The sequence below is a fragment of the Oncorhynchus clarkii genome, chromosome 22 (genome assembly GCF_045791955.1).
Source record: "Oncorhynchus clarkii lewisi isolate Uvic-CL-2024 chromosome 22, UVic_Ocla_1.0, whole genome shotgun sequence".
Classification (NCBI taxonomy): Eukaryota; Metazoa; Chordata; class Actinopteri; order Salmoniformes; family Salmonidae; genus Oncorhynchus; species Oncorhynchus clarkii.
In genome coordinates, this window is record NC_092168.1 from 18,275,887 (window position 1) to 18,296,296 (window position 20,410).

The window sequence follows — 20,410 nt, forward strand, 5'->3', positions numbered from 1 at the left end:
AAGAGAAATGCGTAAGAGGAAATGTGCCAGAGGATGTTCTGCTTCTCATTCCTCTTTTCGACCCACCCTAGTTCTCTGCTTCTGCCCCCATTTCAGTTTCCAAGTTCAGTTAAAAAAAACATTGTTTCTGCTTTATTCCTCAATGCTAGTCACCCAAACCCAAGAAGTCCTATGAAACAGCTTTGGACCCAAGTCTCACACATCCCATCGTCTCATTCCCATTTTCAAACCCCAGTCCCACACCCATGCTGCTCTCTCTACTTGTGTTCTTTGACTGTTTAACACCCCCCAAAAAATCAGATCAAATCAGATCAAATCAAAATGATCTATGTTAGTCGGTAACACATGAAAACAATGGTTTTAGAAGCAGGGCCTTTTTCCTCATCACAGGGTGTGTTTATTCATACTGCAGACAATACTGTACAGAACTAAGATCTTAATTTGAGCCAGTTTGCTACAGAAGGAAAATAATCCTGAAGCAATTATTATGTGGACTATAATTAATGGACATTTTTGTAGGGGTTGATACATTTTTCATAAGCAGTTTTAAACCTAAAACACACTACAGGTTTAAAAAGTTTTGCATTGCAGGAAAGTTCTCCTGCAACAGGGAGATGAAATTCAGATCCTACGCCTGTACTCTCCCCTCAGACAAAGACCATATCATCGGATAGATATTATGTACCATTGTAATAAGTCTTCATTCCTCTTAGGTAACAGTGAGTTGAAAGACAAACAGTCGAACAACTCAACTGGGTCGACCCCCATCTCGCTTCAAGTGTGTGCCCATGCCTTCAAGTCCAAAAGCTGTTGGTGGACTCCTTCGAGGAACAGCGCTGAGAACTTCCTTCCTTTTGTATGATTGAGACTGCAGAGAAAACTGCAGAGAAAACGTGATACCCAGGATATGGGTGTGGAAGTTGCTATCCATGTGGGATATGGGCGGGCCTGCGAGCTGGTGAAGGGGAAGAGCAGAAAGGAGAAGGGAAAATATTTTGTGAATGCATTGGGTCTTTGCCACAAGATCAGCAAGTTGAGAGATCTGTTCAAGTGACCAGCCATCTACATCAGGCGTTATCAGTCTTTATATCAAATCAACAATCTGGTACAGTCTTAAAGATCATTTCATTAGAAATCATGGGATAGGGCGTCATTCTTGCCCCTGCCCAGTGGTGTCCTGTTCATTCCAAAGGAAACAAAAGAAAAAAGCAACACATTGGCCATGGGATCAGTCATATGGACAGGGTTTGGTGATTCTTATTGAGTTATGAAGAGATGCTTTAATGGGTATTAAGGATGTATTCGATATCTGACCGCCTGTTGTTTTGAAGACTCAACTGTAGGTTAAATTTTAATAAGGTGTGTTAGTGCTGGGTTAGAACAAAAAATGTGCACCACCTGGCAGATCCCTAGTAATGGAATCAGAACCACTGTGCTAGTGGACGTGTCACTGTGTTAGGGTTCAAATAACTTTCACTGCCTACAGTGCTGGCAGGGCCTTTTAACACATGTGGAGAATGATTGCACATAGAACGTGTGGCCTTTCAAGTCAACTGTAAGAAGAAGAACAACAACAAGAAGAAATACATATGTTTAGTTGTTCTGCTCACTCCTCTCCTCTGTCTCTTCCGGTGCTGAGTTGTAGCGCATGGATGCGTCTTTTCTAAGTGAACGTGCCACGTGCATAGATGCAGGAGAGAAGACAAACAGAAACGCCCAACCTTTGGCAAGATGGAGTAATCAAGTGTCTCTGGAAAGAATGTAAAGAGGCCAAGTGAGTAAGAGTATGAATGGGGGGAGAGAAGAAGAGAGTAGAGAAATAAAGACAGAGACAGAAGTATGATGAAAGATGGGATAACCTGACCATGAATTGATACTGATTGATGCTGATTGAATACTGAATGTGTTTACTTATCAAAGCCTGACTAAAGATGAGTTATATCTAATCCCCCCTCACTTACGCAACCATCCTGCGACAGTTCATTCAACCAGGCCTGAATAATGTACAATGTAGCCCTGGTGTTGACATTCACTTGCTGTGACACGCTAGCATTGCCTGGGCGTTGTTCTGATGTTCCACGGGGGGACTGGTGTTGTTGTTGAGAAACCCTGAGTCAGCCTCAGGAGACTCTGCCTTAGAACAGAGACAGCTGTGTCCTGTGTCCTCGCCCAGAAACTCTCTCCATCTCTCTGTCTGCCATCATGTTCTGAGCGGTCATGCATGCCGGTCAGCTAACTACAGCTGACCCGCCACTGGTAGATCATAGAGCTCTGTGTTGCACAAGCATTGCGGCAATTGCTCTGCCAATGTGACCTAACTTTTTAGTGCCCTCAACTGTATACTGTATTTTTTTAAATATATTTTTTTATTTCACCTTTATTTATCCAGGTAGGCCAAGTTCTCATTTACAAATAATTACAATTTAGCATTAACACTGGAGTGATAGATGTGCAGAAGATGATATGCATGTAGATGTACTGGGATACTGGGGTGCAAAGGAGCAAAATAATAAATAACAATATGGGGATGAGGTAGTTGGGGGGGCTATTTACAGATGGGCTGTGTACAGGTGGAATGATCGGTAAGCTGCTCTGACAGATGATCCTTAAAGTTAGTGAGGGAGATATAAGTCTCCAGCTTCAGTGATTTTTGCAATTCGTTCAAGCCATTGGCAGCAAAGAACTGGAAGGAAAGGCGGCCAAAGCAGGATTTGGATTTGGTATGACAAGTGAAATATACCTGCTGGAGCTCATGCTACTGGTGGGTGCTGCTATGGTGACCAGTGAGCTGAGATAAGGCGGGGCTTTAAATAGAAAAGACTTATAGATGACCTGGAGCCAGTGGGTTTGGTGACAAATATGAAGTGAGGGCCAGCCAACGAGATCATACAGGTTGCATTGGTGGGTAGTATATGCGGCTTTGGTGACAAAACGGACTGTGATAGACTACATCCAATTTGCTGAGTAGAGTGTTGGAGGCTGTTTTGTAAATGACACCGCCGAAGTCGAGGATCGGTAGGATAGTCAGTTTTACGAGGGTATGTTTAGCATCGTAAGTGAAAGATGCTTTGTTGCGAAATAGGAAGCCGATTCTAGATTTAATTTTGGATTGGAGATCCTTAATGTGAGTCTGGAAGGAGAGTTTACGGTCTAACCAGACACCTAGGTATTTGTAGTTGTCCACACACCCGCGGGCGGGTGCGGGCAGCGATCGGTTGAAGAGCATGTATTTAGTTTTATTTGCATTTAAGAGCAGTTGGAGTCCACGAAAGGAGTGTTGTATGGCATTGAAGCTCGGAGTTTTGTTAACACAGTGTCCAAAGAAGGGTCAAAAGTATACAGAATTGTGTCGTCTGCGTAGAGGTGGATCAGAGAATCACCAGCAGCAAGAGCGACATCATTGATATATACAGAGAAAAGAGTTAGCCTGAGAATTTAACTTGTGCACCCCCATAGAGACTGCCAGAGGTCCGGACAACATGTCCTCCGATTTGACACACTGAACTCAATCTGAGAAGTAGTTGGTGAAGCAGGCGAGGCAGTCATTTGAGAAACCAAGACTGTTGAGTCTGCCGATAAGAATGTGGTGATTGACAGAGTCGAAAGCCTTGGCCAGGTCGATGAAGACGGCTGCACAGTACTGTCTTTTATCGATGGCGGTTATGATGTCGTTTAGAACCTTGAGCGTGGCTGAGGTGCACCCATGACCAGCTCAGAAACCAGATTGCTTAGCGGAGAAGGTACGGTGGGAATCGAAATGGTTGGTGATCTGTTTGTTAACTTGGCTTTCGAAGACTTTAGAAAGGCAGGGCAGGATAGATATAGGTCTGTAACAGTTTGGGTCAAGAGTGTCTCCCCCTTTGAAGCTGGGGATGATCTCGGCAGCATTCTAGTCTTTAGGGATCTCAGACGATACGAAAGAGAGGTTCATCAGACTAGTAATAGGGCTTGCATTAATTGCGGCTAATAATTTTAGAAAGAGAGGGTCCAGATTGTCTAGCCCAGCTGATTTGTATGGGTCCAGATTTTGCAGCTCTTTCAGAACATTAGCTATCTGGATTTGGGTGAAGGAGAAGTGGGGGAGGATTGGGCAAGTTGCTGTGGGGGGTGCAGAGCATTTGGCCGGGGTAGGGGTAGCCAGGTGGAAAGCATGGCCAGCCGTAGAAAAATGCTAATTGAAATTCTCGAATATCGTAGATTTATCGGTTGTGACAATGTTTCCTAGCCTCAGTGCAGTGGGCAGCTGGGAGGGCAGCTTATTCTCCATGGAATTTACAGTGTCCCAGAACTTTTTGGTGTTTGTGCTATATGCTGCAAATTTCTGTTTGAAAAAGCTAGCCTTTCCTTTCCTAACTGCCTGTGTATATTGGTTCCTAACTTCCCTGAAAAGTTGCATATCGCGGGGGCTATTGGATGCTAATGCAGTACACCACAGAATGTTTTTGTGCTGGTCAAGGGTAGTCTTGGTTCACTCCAAGTCTGGAGTGAACCAAGGGCTGTATCTGTTCTTAGTTCTACATTTTTTGAAAAGGGCAAGCTTATTTAAGATGGTGAGGAAAGCACTTTTAGAATAACCAGGCATCCTCTACTGACGGATTGAGGTTAATAACCTTTCCATGATACCCGTGCCAGGTCAATTAGAAAGGCCTGCTCGCTGAAGTGTTTTAGGGAGCGTTTGACAATGATGAGGGGTGGTCGTTTGACCAGGCAATGAGGCAGTGATTGCTGAGATCCTGGTTGAAGACAGCAGAGGTGTATTTTGAGGGCAGGATGGTTAGGATGATATCTATGAGGGTGCCCGTGTTTACGGATTTAGGGTTGTACCTTGTAGGTTCCTTGATAATTTGTGTGAGATTGAGGGCATCTACCTTAAATTGTAGGACGTCTGGGGTGTTAAGCATATCCCAGTTTAGGTTACCTAACAGTACAAACTCTGAAGATAAATGGTGGGCAATTAATTCAAATTAGTTCACATATGGTGTCCAGTGCCCAATCTTTAAAAAGTGGCAACAGTTAGAGGCTTGTTTCTGGAAAGGTGGATTTTTAAAAGTAGAAGCTCAAACTGTTTGGGCACAGACCTGGATAGCATGACAAAACTCTGCAGACTATCTCTGCAGTAGATTGCAACTCTGCCCCCTTTGTCAATTCTATCTTGGCGGAAAATGTTGTAGTTGGGTTGGAAAAGTCTGAATTTTTGGTGGTCTTCCTAAGCCAGGATTCAGACACGACTAGTACATCAGGGTTGGTGGAGTGTGCTCAAGCAGTGAATAAAACAAACTTAGGGAGGAGGCTTCTGATGTTAACATGCATGAAACCAAGGCTTTTACGGTTACGGAAGTCAACAAATGATAGCGCCTGGGGAATAGAAGTGGACCTGGGGGCTACAGGGCCTGGGTTAACCTCTACATCACCAGAGGAACAGAGGAGGAGTAGGATGAGGGTACAGCTAAAGGTTATAAGAACTGGTCGTCTAGTGCATTGGGAATAGAGAATCAAACAAGCATATTTCTGGGCGTGGTAGAATAGGTTCAGGGCATAATGTACAGACAAGGGTATGGTAGGATGTGAGTACAGTGGAGGTAAACCAAGGCGTCGAGTAACGATGAGAGAGGTTTCGTCTCTGGAGGCACTAGTTAAGCCAGGTGTGGTCTCCACATGTGTGTGGGGTGGGACAAAAGAGCTATCTAAGGCAAGTTGAGTGGGACTGAGTGCTCTACATTGAAAGAAAACAATAAGAACTAGCCAAGACAGCAGTAGACAAGGCATATTGACATTAGAGAGAGGCATAAAGCAATCACAGGTGTTGATCAGGAGAACTAAGACAACAACGGGTAAATGGCAATGAATGGGCAGAGTGGGTCAGTTAGGTACATACAGGACCTGAGTTCGAGGCTGGGGCCGACAGGTAAACAAAATGGGGTACCGTGTTATTGAAACAGTCCAGTGGGCATCAGCTGTGTAGCCGAGTGATCACAGGGTCAAAAGAGCAGCAATAGGTGAGTCTGGGTGCTGTTCGGTAGTCCCTACTACGCTAGGCAAGCAGGGGACACAGTGTTCAGAAAGCTAGCGGGCCGGGGCTAGGAGATGGTTCTTCGGTGACATCGTAATAGAATAGCCTGTTGAGACCACATCGGGTGATCACGTCGGCAGTCCAGTCGTGATGGATCGGCGGGGCTCCATGTCGACAATAAATGGTCCAGGCCAATTGGCAAAAGAGGATTTGTAGCCCTAGAATTATCTGGTATATGGGCCTAGCTCGAGGCTAGCTCAATGCTATCTGGTGCTTGCTTCGGGACAGAGGCGTTAGCTAACAGTAGCCACTTGTTTGCAGCTAGCTAGCTGAGATGATCCGGTGTAATGATCCGGAGCGGCAGGAATCCGGTGATGTGGTAGAGATAAGCAGTCCGATATGCTCTGGGTTGATATTGCGCTCTGCAGACTGGCAGGTATTGTCCGAGCCAAGGCTGGCTGGTGACCGAGTTTAAGGTGAAGACCGTTAGCCATGGCTAACAAAGACTAGTAGCTAGTTAGCTGGCTAGCTTCTGATGGAGATTCCAGTTATAAGGAATAAAATAGCAGATCCGTATCACATTGGGTGAGGCGGGTTGCAGGAAATTATATTTAGTTCGTAGATAGAAAGTGAGAATAAGATATATACAAAAAAAACTAGCTATTTACATGGGATAAGACAAAGACAAACACACACGTCCTACTGCTACGCCATCTTGGAGAAATATGTATGTGTGCAGTGTCAAGGGGGTCGACAATAAAATACAGCAAATAGACACATTTCCATTTGACAATGAACAAAAATAAATATTATATTTAATTCTATTATCTTTCACCCAATCAGTTCAATCCACAAACCTCACATTATTGTTATGATAGTGTCATAAAAAGGTTGGGTGATGTGTAGCAAGATGTTCTGGTGATGTGTAGCAAGATGTTCTGGTGATGTGTAGCAAGATGTTCTGGTGATGTGTAGCAAGATGTTCTGGTGATGTGTAGCAACATGTTCTGGCGATGTGTAGCAAGATGTTCTGATGATGTGTAGCAAGATGTTCTGGTGATGTGTAGCAAGATGTTCTGGTGATGTGTAGCAAGATGTTCTGGTGATGTGTATCAAGATGTTCTGGTGATGTGTAGCAAGATGTTCTGGTGATGTGTAGCAACATGTTCTGGCGATGTGTAGCAAGATGTTCTGGTGATGTGTAGCAAGATGTTCTGATGATGTGTAGCAAGAGGTTCTATGGTCTTACTTTCCTAATATAAATCTGTTTAGTCTAGTCTAGTCATTCTGTTTCTATATGTTTCCTCTTGATGGCGTTCCAGGAATGCAAAGCTGCGGGATGCACATCTTTATTCTATTTTGCTCCGGCAGACGTCTGTTTGCTCATATCTTCACACCACAAGCAGACTGGTATTTTCTTCCCTGATGCTGTACTGTACTGTACCTCTCCCATCAGACACCTCCCTCCCTGACGGTGAGTCCTGGCAGTGTCAGCGCTGATTACAGGCAGCTACAAGGGGATAATACAGCTAATAAAAACCAGGACACAGGAAATATGCCAGACCCATAACATATTAGCACTTAACTCAGGCATATTCTCACACACACTGCACATACCTCACTAAGATACTGAACACACCTATGAATAGCCTTCACACACATTCACACTCTTTAAAAACCAGGGAAGTTCCCAGACCCATTGAGTCTCGTCCGTTCATTTACTTTACTGTACATGATGGTATTTGCTAGCTAGCTGACGTAAACCACCATGTTGTTTTGTTGCTAATACAACAAGCATTGTGTCCTCCCCCCACCCACTCACCCACCCATCCACCCACCCTTCCTTCCTTCCTTCCTACTCCTTGTCATTAATTGTGGATTAAACAACACATACAGAACAGGCATCTGGTGAACACAACTGCAGGAATGAACGCCAAGCCTAGGTGTTACTTTGAAAGTGCTGCCATGTAATTATTCCGACCTAACTTCAAAGAAGATGGTCAATCTTTCCATGCGGAACATAGTGTAATTGTGTGTTCCAAAATGTTTGCCATATAAGCATAAGTGGTAGCGTGCTTGTTGAGAGTCGACTACTGTTTGTTGTAGTTGTCAAATATACTCTTGAGGTTATGGAAATATGATGTCATTGTTATTGTCAGAGGATATGACAGCTACTACAACATAAGGATGGTTAACATATTACTGTTATGTGTCGACCGCTTTGGACATTGTGGTTCTTTGCCTATACTATGCTTATTATTTATTTCGCCTGAAGGCTTAAAAGCCCACACCAGTAGAAATCCACTTTTTCCAGCTGAAAGACGATGGCCAGAGCTTACCCATGATGTTGCTCAACAATTGAAGTCAATAGTTATAATTTTTGTCAAGTATGATATATTTGGGCTTGAAGTGACTTTGTGCAATTCCATGTGAATGCGGTGTCTTGTCCTGTGATATGATATACTAATTATTTTCAGCCTACATTTGTTTCATTTCAGGGTTTTACCTCTCATTTAATCCTGCATGGGCTGGCTTGGCTTTGCTGTACCGTGGCCGAAACCTACCAACAGCTTACCTACCAAAGGTTGCACCTTGTCCTTTACAATGTCGAAAAACGCATATCAGCTATCTTTGAATGATTATCCATATTACCGGAGATTCATTTTATTATTTCAAACTATTTCTATGGCGGATTCGCATCTGCAATGTACAGAAGATGCGAAAACGTTGGAGATAACAATAGATGAGGAAGTCAAAACCCAGCAACAACAGATAACATTAGCTAGCTAGATAAGATTAGCAATATAGCTATCTAGCTAGCTAGATAAGGTTAGCATGCTAGCTACAACGACTACTGTCAGTGCCATAATTTCCTTGTGGAAATCATTTCCTTGTGGAAATTACCACACCCATTCATGAATAAGTAGTTTGTCTGAGGTGAAACCTTAACGTGGATTTCCTCTCTAGGACAGGTGAAATAGTGGCGGCAACTTCCTCTGGGGGGTTGGGGGGTGCTTTAAAGTTGATCTGTATTCAATGCTACCTTAATCTGTAGATAATTGTCACTAATTTGATTTTTGATTAGATTTCATGAAAAAGCACTACCTTAAATGTAAATCACAATGTTTAGTAACTGAAAGTCTGTTGTTGTTTCCTTATGAAACAGAATCATAGTATCAATAGATCACTAGAACACAAGGGACTAAACCAGGGGTGACAAACTCATTTTGCCACATTCGATTTTCAATGAGGTCTGGGGGATGCACTGAAAATGTGTAATATTTCCTCTGCGTCAAAATTTCCCCAAAATAATCCTCTATCCATAATTTTTTTAAAAAGATATACGCTCTATCGGTCGGTCTATCTTTCATTTAGGTGATTATTAGCGAGCTGGATACAGTAAACAACATCTGTATGAATGTAGGTCCGTTATTATTACTACACAGTCTCTATTTTAGTCATTTGAAAGACCCTACAGGACTAAACTATTGTTTCAAGGGATATTGGAGCTTTTCTGAAGCTTCTCAGTTTGTGTGTGTGTGTGTGTGTGTGTGTGTGTGTGTTTGTGACTGTGTCTGTGAATGTGTGTGTGAAAGAGGGAGAGAGAGGCAAGACATGAGCTTGTCAACTCGTATTTAACCTGTAACCCGAGAACCTGATAACAACGAGAGGGAGAAAAAAAGGGGGCTTTCGTCTTGTGTCAAGCTCAAGTCCAACCCCTGCACTCCTTGGGAAATGTACCTAGGTATACTTCTGATGTTTTTTTCCCCTCTCTCCTTGCTTGCGAGCATGTGCTCAGAGTGAGAGAGAGAGTAAAGGAGGAAGGAGTGACTAAGTGAGAGGGAGGAGAGCAAGGAGAGAAATAGCGAGAGAGCGGAGAGAGAGAAAGAGGGGATTAGCAATAGCCCGCAGCCAGACTTTCCCAATTTGTTGGTGCTGAGTGCTGCAGTGTGCTGTTCCAGATCTTGGGTGTTAGGGCTCACTATTTGGCCCTCTTCGTGGCACTTGACCGTATAAAGAGACTTGAGACATTTCTATGTTCATTTTTCTGGCAAGAGGGAGAGAGGAACGAAAAGCCAGAGCTATTAGCGTGGAGCCTTGTGAAGCCAGAAAAATACATACCTCTCTCTCTCTCACACACACCTCCACGATCTCTCCAGCCTAGGAAGGCAGCCTTTGGATTACCCCATCTAGTGTGCATGCCGACAAAGCAAGCCATTCTCTGCCTCTCTGCACACTGAAAGAAAGGACGATGTCGCACTAAACGTGGAAACAGCAAAAGAAGGAACGAGTGAAAGAGAGAGAGAGACAGTGAGAGAGGATGGCTACGGCTGTGTATCAGGTAAGAAGAACAGGCTGGTCCCACGCTCCTCTCGTTTGTGAGGAGAGCGCTTGTTTACCCGGTAGTTATGTCTGGGATTTGAGCTAGGTAGTCTCCGGTCTAGGTTGTGCAACTCCAGCGGTGAATGGAATAGCAACCCCTGGCACTGGCACACTGTGTTTGCTTGTTCTGCATAAAGAAACAGCAAGTTCTAAGTGCTCTCAGATGTGTGTGTGTGTGTGTGTGTGTCTGTGTGTGTGACAGACAGACAGGCATAACGAGAATAATGAGACAGAATGAGAAGGGAACAGGGGTGTGTGCACTGTCCATGTGAAATAGAGGATCACCTTTCAGTTCACTACATGCACTTCCATGTGGTAGACAGTAATTCGTTTATTGGTACATTTAGCATGCTTTGGGTGGTCCCGTGTTGTCAAACTGTTCAGAGCTTGTTCTCAGGACATAAAATGGCTTTTGCCCCCTTTACTGAAGGATAATTTTTTTTGTGTGTGTGTGTGTGTGTGTGTGTGTGTGTGTGTGTGTGTGTGTGTGTGTGTGTGTGTGTGTGTGTGTGTGTGTGTGAGTCTTCTTTGAGGGTGTGTGTTAAAGAAAATGAGGGGTAGTTGGAGAGTTATGTGTGTATCTGACAGGAATGACAAATATGGCTGTAAGTGGCGGGCAATAGGTGTTCTCCTTGAGGGTTGTTTGTGTGTGTGCGTCTGGGTCTGCATGTGCTGCCGGACCTGCCTCTCCCCTGTACCGTTATCTCTGCCTCTACTGTAGCTCACTCCCCTTTTGACTCAGAGGCTCCATATATGTAGTTGTGGGTCCATCCATATAATTAATAATACCTTATAATGCTTGTGAGGTGAGACATACTGCATGAAGTCATTCTCCTTAAATGTATAAGCTGTGTATGTGTGTATGTTGTTTAAGAAGTCAGAGGTGTGTGTGTGTGTGTGTGTGTGTGTGTGTGTGTGTGTGTGTGTGTGTGTGTGTGTGTGTGTGTGTGTGTGTGTGTGTGTGTGTGTGTGTGTGTCCACGCAGCACCCAACACTAGACCCTGACCCTGCTCCCTGTCCAATAATAACCACAGTCACTCCGTCTCAACCGTGAGAAACTAACAGCAGTTTGGGAATTTTTGGCTCTTATAGCAGATGCAATTGCATCCAATTTGCTTCAAATTGGGGGGAAAAGAGCAACAGAATAGGGAGAAAACTTAGAGAGTATTCATCAGTGAGTTTGGAGCTCGTGGGAAATGAGCAGTGTTTGCTCTTAAAGACATCCCAGAGGTAATGTATACAACATTCTGTGTGTGTGTGTGTGTGTGTGTGTGTGTGTGTGTGTGTGTGTGTGTGTGTGTGTGTGTGTGTGTGTGTGTGTGTGTGTGTGTGTGTGTGGATGTGTGTGTGTGTTTGTGTTTGAGTGTGGCGCACCCCTGTTCATCAGTCTCCAAGTATCTCTCCTCCTCTTGCTTCTTCCCATTATTAGTCCAGTCCTGGACAGAATTCCTCCCCGCTTGCCTCACCATATCAGGAATTCCTTGTTCATGTATGGCCAAGAGAAATGTGAACCAATATGGACCGTCTCACTAGAACATTGGGATGAAGCTTGTTTTGTGTGGGAATACTGTACCTATAGCATCCATTGGCAGGGAACCCGAGAGAGACTTGGTTTCAGTTTTGTCGTAGAAGCATATTTATTTTCACCTTCTGTCTGTTAGCCAAGCTTTGCTGCAGTCCACATCGGACACGTCACGATAGATGTCCCCATGCAACAAAATACTGTATCACCGAGCGAGCCAGGGAAACAGATGAATAGTAGTTGCGTTTTAGAGCGAGAGCGGGTGATGAAGGGGTGTGTGAGTTTTGAGTGTGAGAGAGAGAGTGTGTGTGTGTGTGTGTGAAAATGTCTCACATCATGTCCTATAACCACATAGACTGTATACTGAGATCCTGTAGAATGTAGAGCATTCTTCTTATTTGCGCTGCTTGCCTCTAATTGTGATTTAAGAGCACCTTTAGAATTCCAGGTCCACCATTTTACTCTGCCCCTAAAACATTTGGATGAGGATTTTGGCAGAGCAATGCTTTGTACTGTGTGGTAAGGAATGTTGTTTGATGAATGTCTGTTTAAAAATGTCCCATTATGGAACTTTGGGGCTTGTTGCATTTCGTGGATATTTTTCTTTTTTATTATTATCATTTTTTATTTATTTAACCTTTATTTAATTAGGCAAGTCAGTTAAGAACAAATCCTTATTTACAATGACGGCCTACCCCGACCAAACCCGGATGACGCTGGGCCAATTGTGTGCCGCCCTACACACACACACACACACACACACACACACACACACACACACACACACACACACACTGCAATCAGGGGAACAAGAGTTTATCATACAGGTGTAGGATCTTAATTCGATCGCCCTGTTGCTGGAGAACTTTCCTGCAATGGACAGGACATTTTAAACTTGTAGTGTATTTGAGGTTTAAAAAGGCTTCTAAAGCTTAGAATTTCCACTTTGAAATGAGATTTTCCGTTAGGAAAAATGTATCAACCCCTACAAAAATGTACATCAATTATAATCCACATAATAATTTACGTAATAATTATTGTTAGTGCAGGATTATTTTCCTAATGTAGCAAACTGGCTCAAATTAAGATCCTACATCTGTAGACCCTCACTCCGTATCTGTAAAACGGGAACACCGTATCTTGTGCGGCACCACTTTGTTTACATTCCTGTTGTGTATTTTAGCAGCACCAGCTTCATTCCTCCTCCCCTCCCGCACCGTGTTATTTTCCTCTTCCTTGATGGTAAACATAAGTACAGCTTCTGTGTGTGTGTTCAAGCGCGGGCACGTGTACTGTGTGTGATGGCTAATCACGTCTGTCATCTATGTTTCGGTGCAGTCTGTGCGTGTGGATGTGTTTCAATCCCTCTTCAGGAAAGATAACGGTCCACCGTTTTAATGTCTCTACAGAACATAGTGCTATTCTATTATCAACATTAGCTAAATCATCCAAAACATACGATTTGTTATGATCTGGTAGAAGTTATTTAGGAGTTATTTTTCTCTGGTCCTGTTTTAAACATGTTCCAGCACTTTAAATTTATAAGCCAGATACACTGTGATTGGTTTACAGGAACAGTTTGACGAGAGGCATCTCCAACAACTACCTGCTGTCACTAGTTGACACCTGGGCCCCACATAGTTACTGGTAGGGGAATGTCTTTTTAACCCAGGGATCAGATTACAATCTAAGCCTCTATAACTCCTCACCCTTCCTTAAAGAGATTCAGAGACAGTCATGCCTGTCCATATGGAAGTCATGCATATCCTCATAGTGTCCCCTTAAATTAGTTCAAGATGTGTTTCTCTCCAGAGACCAAAAGTGTGAGATTCTCTGCATCATACGGGGAAACTCTCACAGAAGGTGCTAACGTGCTAAAATGCTAGTTGTAGGGCTCCAAAGGTGAGAGCAAGCAAGGGCCACAACAGAGTCTGTTTTTTCTCCTCTGTGGCACGTAATTGATATATTATTGTACAATCATTGATTGGCTAGGGGGAGACTGTTCTAAGTTGCTGATTAGAAGGAAAGGACAAAGGAGAAGTAAACACATTGGCATGAGTTTGAGGCCTGAAGTCGATATTGTTCCAGAGAGAGACAAGAAACGACAGCACATCAGACAGTGTACGTCATCATATACTGTGCCCAGTTTATTGAAAAACACAACCAGCCTCAGTATGCACTCCATCAGATTCAACGCTGCTTTAACGTTGGCACACGTTATGAGGCAGACATTAGCACTGCACTAATACATGTGTCAACGGTTAATTGTTTACAGTCTGGCTTTTAGTGAGATGAATAAAATCTTTGAGGGCACAGGGCCATGTTTTCTGAAGGCCCCATATACTTGAAGGGGGATAAGCTAATGTTACACATGGCTACTTTAAAGACATTTGGTTCCTCTACGGTAAAACTGTTGACCGACCCTAAAGGGAGGTTTGTTGAGGAGATTGGGTGAAAACATCCTGTGTGTTGTTTTGGGCATAGTGAATAGTTGTCCATTCAGTTGTCACCTGACAGAGGGTCAGAACATCTCATGTCAAAGTAACCTTAACTCATGACTAAGAGTTGCCAGTTAAACAGTGAAAAGCCAACTGTGACCAAAATATGCCCACTCACGTGTCTATGAAAAGTTAATGAAAATGTGTTTTTTTTAAAGTATAATAATGCTATCTTGTTCAAGAGAATGGTGTGTTGTAACTAAAAAAAAAATCCATAGCGACCGTAATTGTGCAAATTAATGTCATGCCATGTGTTGTCTGGTATGCTTTACAGGTGTGTGTTTTGGTAACACTTAAAAGGAGAGCAGGACTGAAGTAATTATATTGCCTACAGCCCCATTGTCATCATATGTTATGAAGATTGCCCAATGACTTGTAAAGTAACAAATTGTACATAGCACAATTTAAAACTGACCTTAGATCAGTGTCAGGGCTCAACCTCATCCTATTTCTATACTCTAGTCACACATGGTGCACAATGTGATCTAAACGTCTCACGGTTCTCCACCAACAAAGTCTAGTGCCATGCCAGCTCCTCAAGACTTAGGCCATCCAGAGCCCCTATAATACCGCTTAATGGGGAACACTGGGCCCAGACATTTAATAATAGCTGATTTCTCCAAAATGCCTCCATGCAATTAAGACGGCGGTCTCGCCTTGCATAACGGCTCTTTATTGACCAGTGGTTGCTGCTGGAAGGGAGTGAAGGAAAGGGATAAAAGAGGAGAACGAGACCCTGTTTCCGCTCCTCTGTTCGCAATCCCAGCATTTGCCGCGGCCTGTAAGCTTGACAAGGGGGTTTACATTTGTGGCTGCGGGTAACATTGTCCCCGTTGATTACAGTAAAATGGCAGCCCTGTCGGTTGCCAGTTCTGTCAGAATCAATGGCTCGCTGTATTTTGTCTCTTCAACCACATCCCACCACCGTAGTAGAACTGAGTCATCCACGGCCCTGTTTGACCCTCCTGGGACACCGTCAGTCAAATATGGAGCCCGGCTCAATGACTGCACCACTATGCTTATTGAAAGTCTTCTCTGACGACCCCAGGGAGTAGAATAGAATACTATATAAGATCACATTCATGGTGGTTATGTCCTTAACATTGTGTTTTGGTGTACAGTGATTGTTTTGAATCTATAGTTTACAACTCATAGTTTGCCATCTACAAACCTATTGGAGTCTAGAGTAATTCCCAACTGACAGAGGTTGAATGATGCCCATTCCCACATCAATAGTGATCAATAGAGATCCTACTGTACATTCAAGAAAACTAGTTACAAATGCAACTAAGAAACTAAGACCCTAATACTATACTATCCAGCATGGCTAGATAGTATAGACCAGAGGTAGGGAACTACACTGAACAAAAATATAAATGCAACGTGTAAAGTATTGGTCCAATGTTTCATGAGTTGAAAAGATCCCAGAAATGTTCTATGCGCACTAAAAGCTTATTTCTCTCATACATGTGTATATATATAACAATCCATCCACCTGACAGCAGTGGCATATCAAGAAGCTGATTAAACAGCGTGATTATTCCACAGGTGCACCTTGTGCTGGGGACAGTAAAAGGTCACTCCAAAATGTGCAGTTTTGTCACACAACACAATGCCACAGATGTCGCAAGTTTTGAGGGGGAGCGTGCAATTGGCATGCTGACTGCAGGATCGTCCACCAGAGAATCTTAATTATTTACCATGTTAATTTCTCTACCATTTCTCCACCAATGTCATTTTAGAAAATGTGGCAGTAAGTCCAACCTGCCTCACAACCGCACACCACATATATGGCATCGTGTGGGCGTGTGAGCGAGCGGTTTGCTGATGTCAATGTTGTGAACAGAGTGCCCCATGGTGGCGGTGGGGTTAAGCTACGGACAATGAACACAGTATGCATTTTATTGATGGCAATTTGAATGCACAGAGATACCGTGACAAGATCCCGAGGCCATGTTTGGAATGCTCTGGATCGATGTGTGCGACAGCATGTTCCAGTTCCCGCCAATATCCAGCAACTTCGCACAGCTATTGAAGAGGAGAGGGACAACATTCCACAGGCCACAAACAACAGCCTGATCAACTCTACGCGAAGGAGATGTATCGTGCTGCATGAGGCAAATGGTAGTCACACCAGATACTGACTGGTTTTCTGATCCACGGCCCCACCTATTTTTTTCAAGGTACAGTGCCTTGCGAAAGTATTCGGCCCCCTTGAACTTTGCGACCTTTTGCCACATTTCAGGCTTCAAACATAAAGATATAAAACTGTATTTTTTTGTGAAGAATCAACAACAAGTGGGACACAATCATGAAGTGGAACGACATTTATTGGATATTTCAAACTTTTTTAACACATCAAAAACTGAAAAATTGGGCGTGCAAAATTATTCAGCCCCTTTACTTTCAGTGCAGCAAACTCTCTCCAGAAGTTCAGTGAGGATCTCTGAATGATCCAATGTTGACCTAAATGACTAATGATGATAAATACAATCCACCTGTGTGTAATCAAGTCTCCGTATAAATGCACCTGCACTGTGATAGTCTCAGAGGTCCGTTAAAAGCGCAGAGAGCATCATGAAGAACAAGGAACACACCAGGCAGGTCCGAGATACTGTTGTGAAGAAGTGTAAAGCCGGATTTGGATACAAAAATATTTCCCAAGCTTTAAACATCCCAAGGAGCACTGTGCAAGCGATAATATTGAAATGGAAGGAGTATCAGACCACTGCAAATCTACCAAGACCTGGCCGTCCCTCTAAACTTTCAGCTCATACAAGGAGAAGACTGATCAGAGATGCAGCCAAGAGGCCCATGATCACTCTGGATGAACTGCAGAGATCTACAGCTGAGGTGGGAGACTCTGTCCATAGGACAACAATCAGTCGTATATTGCACAAATCTGGCCTTTATGGAAGAGTGGCAAGAAGAAAGCCATTTCTTAAAGATATCCATAAAAAGTGTCATTTAAAGTTTGCCACAAGCCACCTGGGAGACACACCAAACATGTGGAAGAAGGTGCTCTGGTCAGATGAAACCAAAATTGAACTTTTTGGCAACAATGCAAAACGTTATGTTTGGCGTAAAAGCAACACAGCTCATCACCCTGAACACACCATCCCCACTGTCAAACATGGTGGTGGCAGCATCATGGTTTGGGCCTGCTTTTCTTCAGCAGGGACAGGGAAGATGTTTAAAATTGATGGGAAGATGGATGGAGCCAAATACAGGACCATTCTGGAAGAACCTGAACCTGATGGAGTCTGCAAAAGACCTGAGACTGGGACGGAGATTTGTCTTCCAACAAGACAATGATCCAAAACATAAAGCAAAATATACAATGGAATGGTTCAAAAATAAACATATCCAGGTGTTAGAATGGCCAAGTCAAAGTCCAGACCTGAATCCAATCGAGAATCTGTGGAAAGAACTGAAAACTGCTGTTCACAAATGCTCTCCATCCAACCTCACTGAGCTCGAGCTGATTTGCAAGGAGGAATGGGAAAAAATGTCAGTCTTTCGATGTGCAAAACTGATAGAGACATACCCCAAGCGACTTACAGCTGTAATCGCAGCAAAAGGTGGCGATACAAAGTATTAACTTAAAGGGGCTGAATAATTTTGCACGCCCAATTTTTCAGTTTTCGATTTGTTAAAAAAGTTTTAAATATCCAATAAATGTCATTCCACTTCATGATTGTGTCCCACTTGTTGTTGATTCTTCACAAAAAAATACAGTTTTATATCTTTATGTTTGAAGCCTGAAATGTGGCAAAAGGTCGCAAAGTTCAAGGGGGCCGAATACTTTCGCAAGGCACTGTATCTTTGACCATTAGTAGCGTATCTGTATTACCAGTCATGTGAAATCCATAGATTAGGGCCTAATGAATTTAATTAAATTGACTGATTTCCTTATATGAACTGTAACTCAGTAAAATCTTTGAAATTGTTGCATGTTGCGTTTATATTTTTGTTCAGCAGCGGGACGGTTTTTGTCTGGAGCGGATGGTCAAGGTGCCGGAACATAATGAAAAAAAAAAAAAGAATAATATTTTAGGGGGCCCAAAAAAATCACTTGCCCGCATGTTGCCAATTCCCTTAGCCCCTCCATACATTATCACTTTCTTGCAAAGGCTAGAGAGGCTAGGTAGAAGGTAGGTACCCTCTTGCTTTGTCCCTATCCCACCCATCATTATCATCAGCCAGCATGTGCATCCCCCACCCCTACTCCTCCCAAAACTCCAGACGACTCCCCGAACGCTATGTGAAATATTCTCTCCCTGGGAACCATGGGTGCGCGCCAACAGTTGAGTGCGGGGAAGGGGGGCTGTGTTCCACGTAACATCCCCTCCCATGAGGTCTCTCTCTCTCTCGCTCTCTCTTATCCGGCCCTCAGTCTCCCTGTGGAATGTTTATGGAATGCAGGCCCTAGCTGTTTCCACGGTTTCATCAGAAAGCCCTTGTGTTCTTGTTTGCTTTTTCTGCCTTGATTGATGGAGGGACTTTAGTATTGGAAAAAAGGCAGGAAACACCTTGCCAGGTCTGGATCCTTCCATGCTGCAAATATTCACCATCCAGACCAGTAGCACTAAAACTACAGGGCTGGTCATGCAGCCAGCATGGAGCAGTCAACTGATCTTCAACAGAGAAACTGGGGTTGACATAGACTCTTGCCCTCACATTCGGCTGCGATATTATAGTCACAATTGGCAACAGTGTCATACAGTACAATGTTATGATTTACCTTCCAGGAGCAAAAATGGAGACTTGTATAAAAAGTTCAATGACAGTATTAGTCTTTGAGTGTGCAAGCAGGTATGCTTGTACATTGTGTTTGCATGTATATGCGTGTGTGTGTGTGTGTGTGTGTGTGTGTGTGTGTGTGTGTGTGTGTGTGTGTTTCTGTGTGTTTCTGTGTGTTTCTGTGTGTGTGTGTGTGTGTTTCTGTGTGTGTGTGTGTGTGTGTTTCTGTGTGTGTTTCTGTGTAGCATAGATGTGTTTTCTCCAAACTCCATAAAGGGAGCCATAAACAGAGACAGGCCCCACACACTTTACTGAAAAGTGTAACTCTTTCTATGTTCCCCTAATGGAAGAGTTTATTTCCTCTGCTCACTAACATTTCAATATTGGCTCTGGAATGAAACTGCGGTGATTAATGCTTATTTGAGCGAAGGTATGCAGTTGGCGTCCCAGAGATGTGTATGTACTGTATCAATATTGCTCTAATGGAGTCAATTATGGACTTATTTATTTGCACATCAGCAATTCTGAGCGATTGTGTGCAAACAAAATGGTGGTTATAAGGGAGTGTGTGTGAACAGTTTGTACTTATTCAGCATGTGTGTATGCACGCGTGTCTTTGTCGTGTGGCGCACCCATGTCTGTATGAGGGATAGAGAAAGGCATAGACATTCACCCATCTATCTCACCAGAGACCTCAGACGCCAATGAGAGATAACTCATGTTTTGTGCCAGTTAGTCTGCTGTCACCGTGTTTCCAAAACTAGACCCGGAGCATCAAACCAGCCCACCTGCCCGCGAAGGGGATTTCTGTATCCCCATAACTCTTCTCCACAAATGTGCTAAATGCCAGCCAGGCTGCCTGCCTGTCAGTGCTAGCCTGTCTCAGCCTGCCACAGCTCCCTGAGAGAATAACTATTGCTTTCCAAGGCTTGACTAAGGCAATGGTAGTCAAATTGAGTTATAGTACTGTTTGTCAGCTCAGGGGAACCAAGGGTGAGTAATCTAATGTTGCCATATCCCAATAGACTTAGACTTACACATATTATGATAAGCTACAACACGATACAATACATTGCATTTTACAATAAGGTGTACTACAATGAAATACGCATACACGTACCTATCGCATTTTACTTTCTTACATTTGATCATATGGGCATTATGTTCTTCCATTGCTTGGTCATGTTCAAATAACTTGTGACTCTGATATTGTTTCATTGCAGGAATCCACTATTACCATCATACACACAAGTC

General features: G+C 43.4%; 1 protein-coding gene across 9 annotated transcripts in view; it reads left to right on the forward strand.

Moving 5' to 3' along the window:
- Positions 1-20,410, forward strand: part of LOC139380518 (tensin 1b) — a 291,929-nt gene that overhangs the window by 149,334 nt on the left and 122,185 nt on the right. For 2 of the 9 annotated variants that reach the window (XM_071123247.1, XM_071123249.1), the window contains exon 1: positions 9,810-10,352. The exons of 4 other annotated variants lie outside the window; for them this stretch is intronic. In XM_071123247.1, coding sequence (XP_070979348.1) covers positions 10,332-10,352 — 21 coding nt within the window. In that variant the 5' untranslated portion in view covers positions 9,810-10,331. Of the gene's footprint in view, positions 1-9,809; positions 10,353-20,410 lie in introns of those variants that run through there. 3 more of the 9 variants (XM_071123245.1, XM_071123246.1, XM_071123248.1) reach the window with 2 other exon arrangements.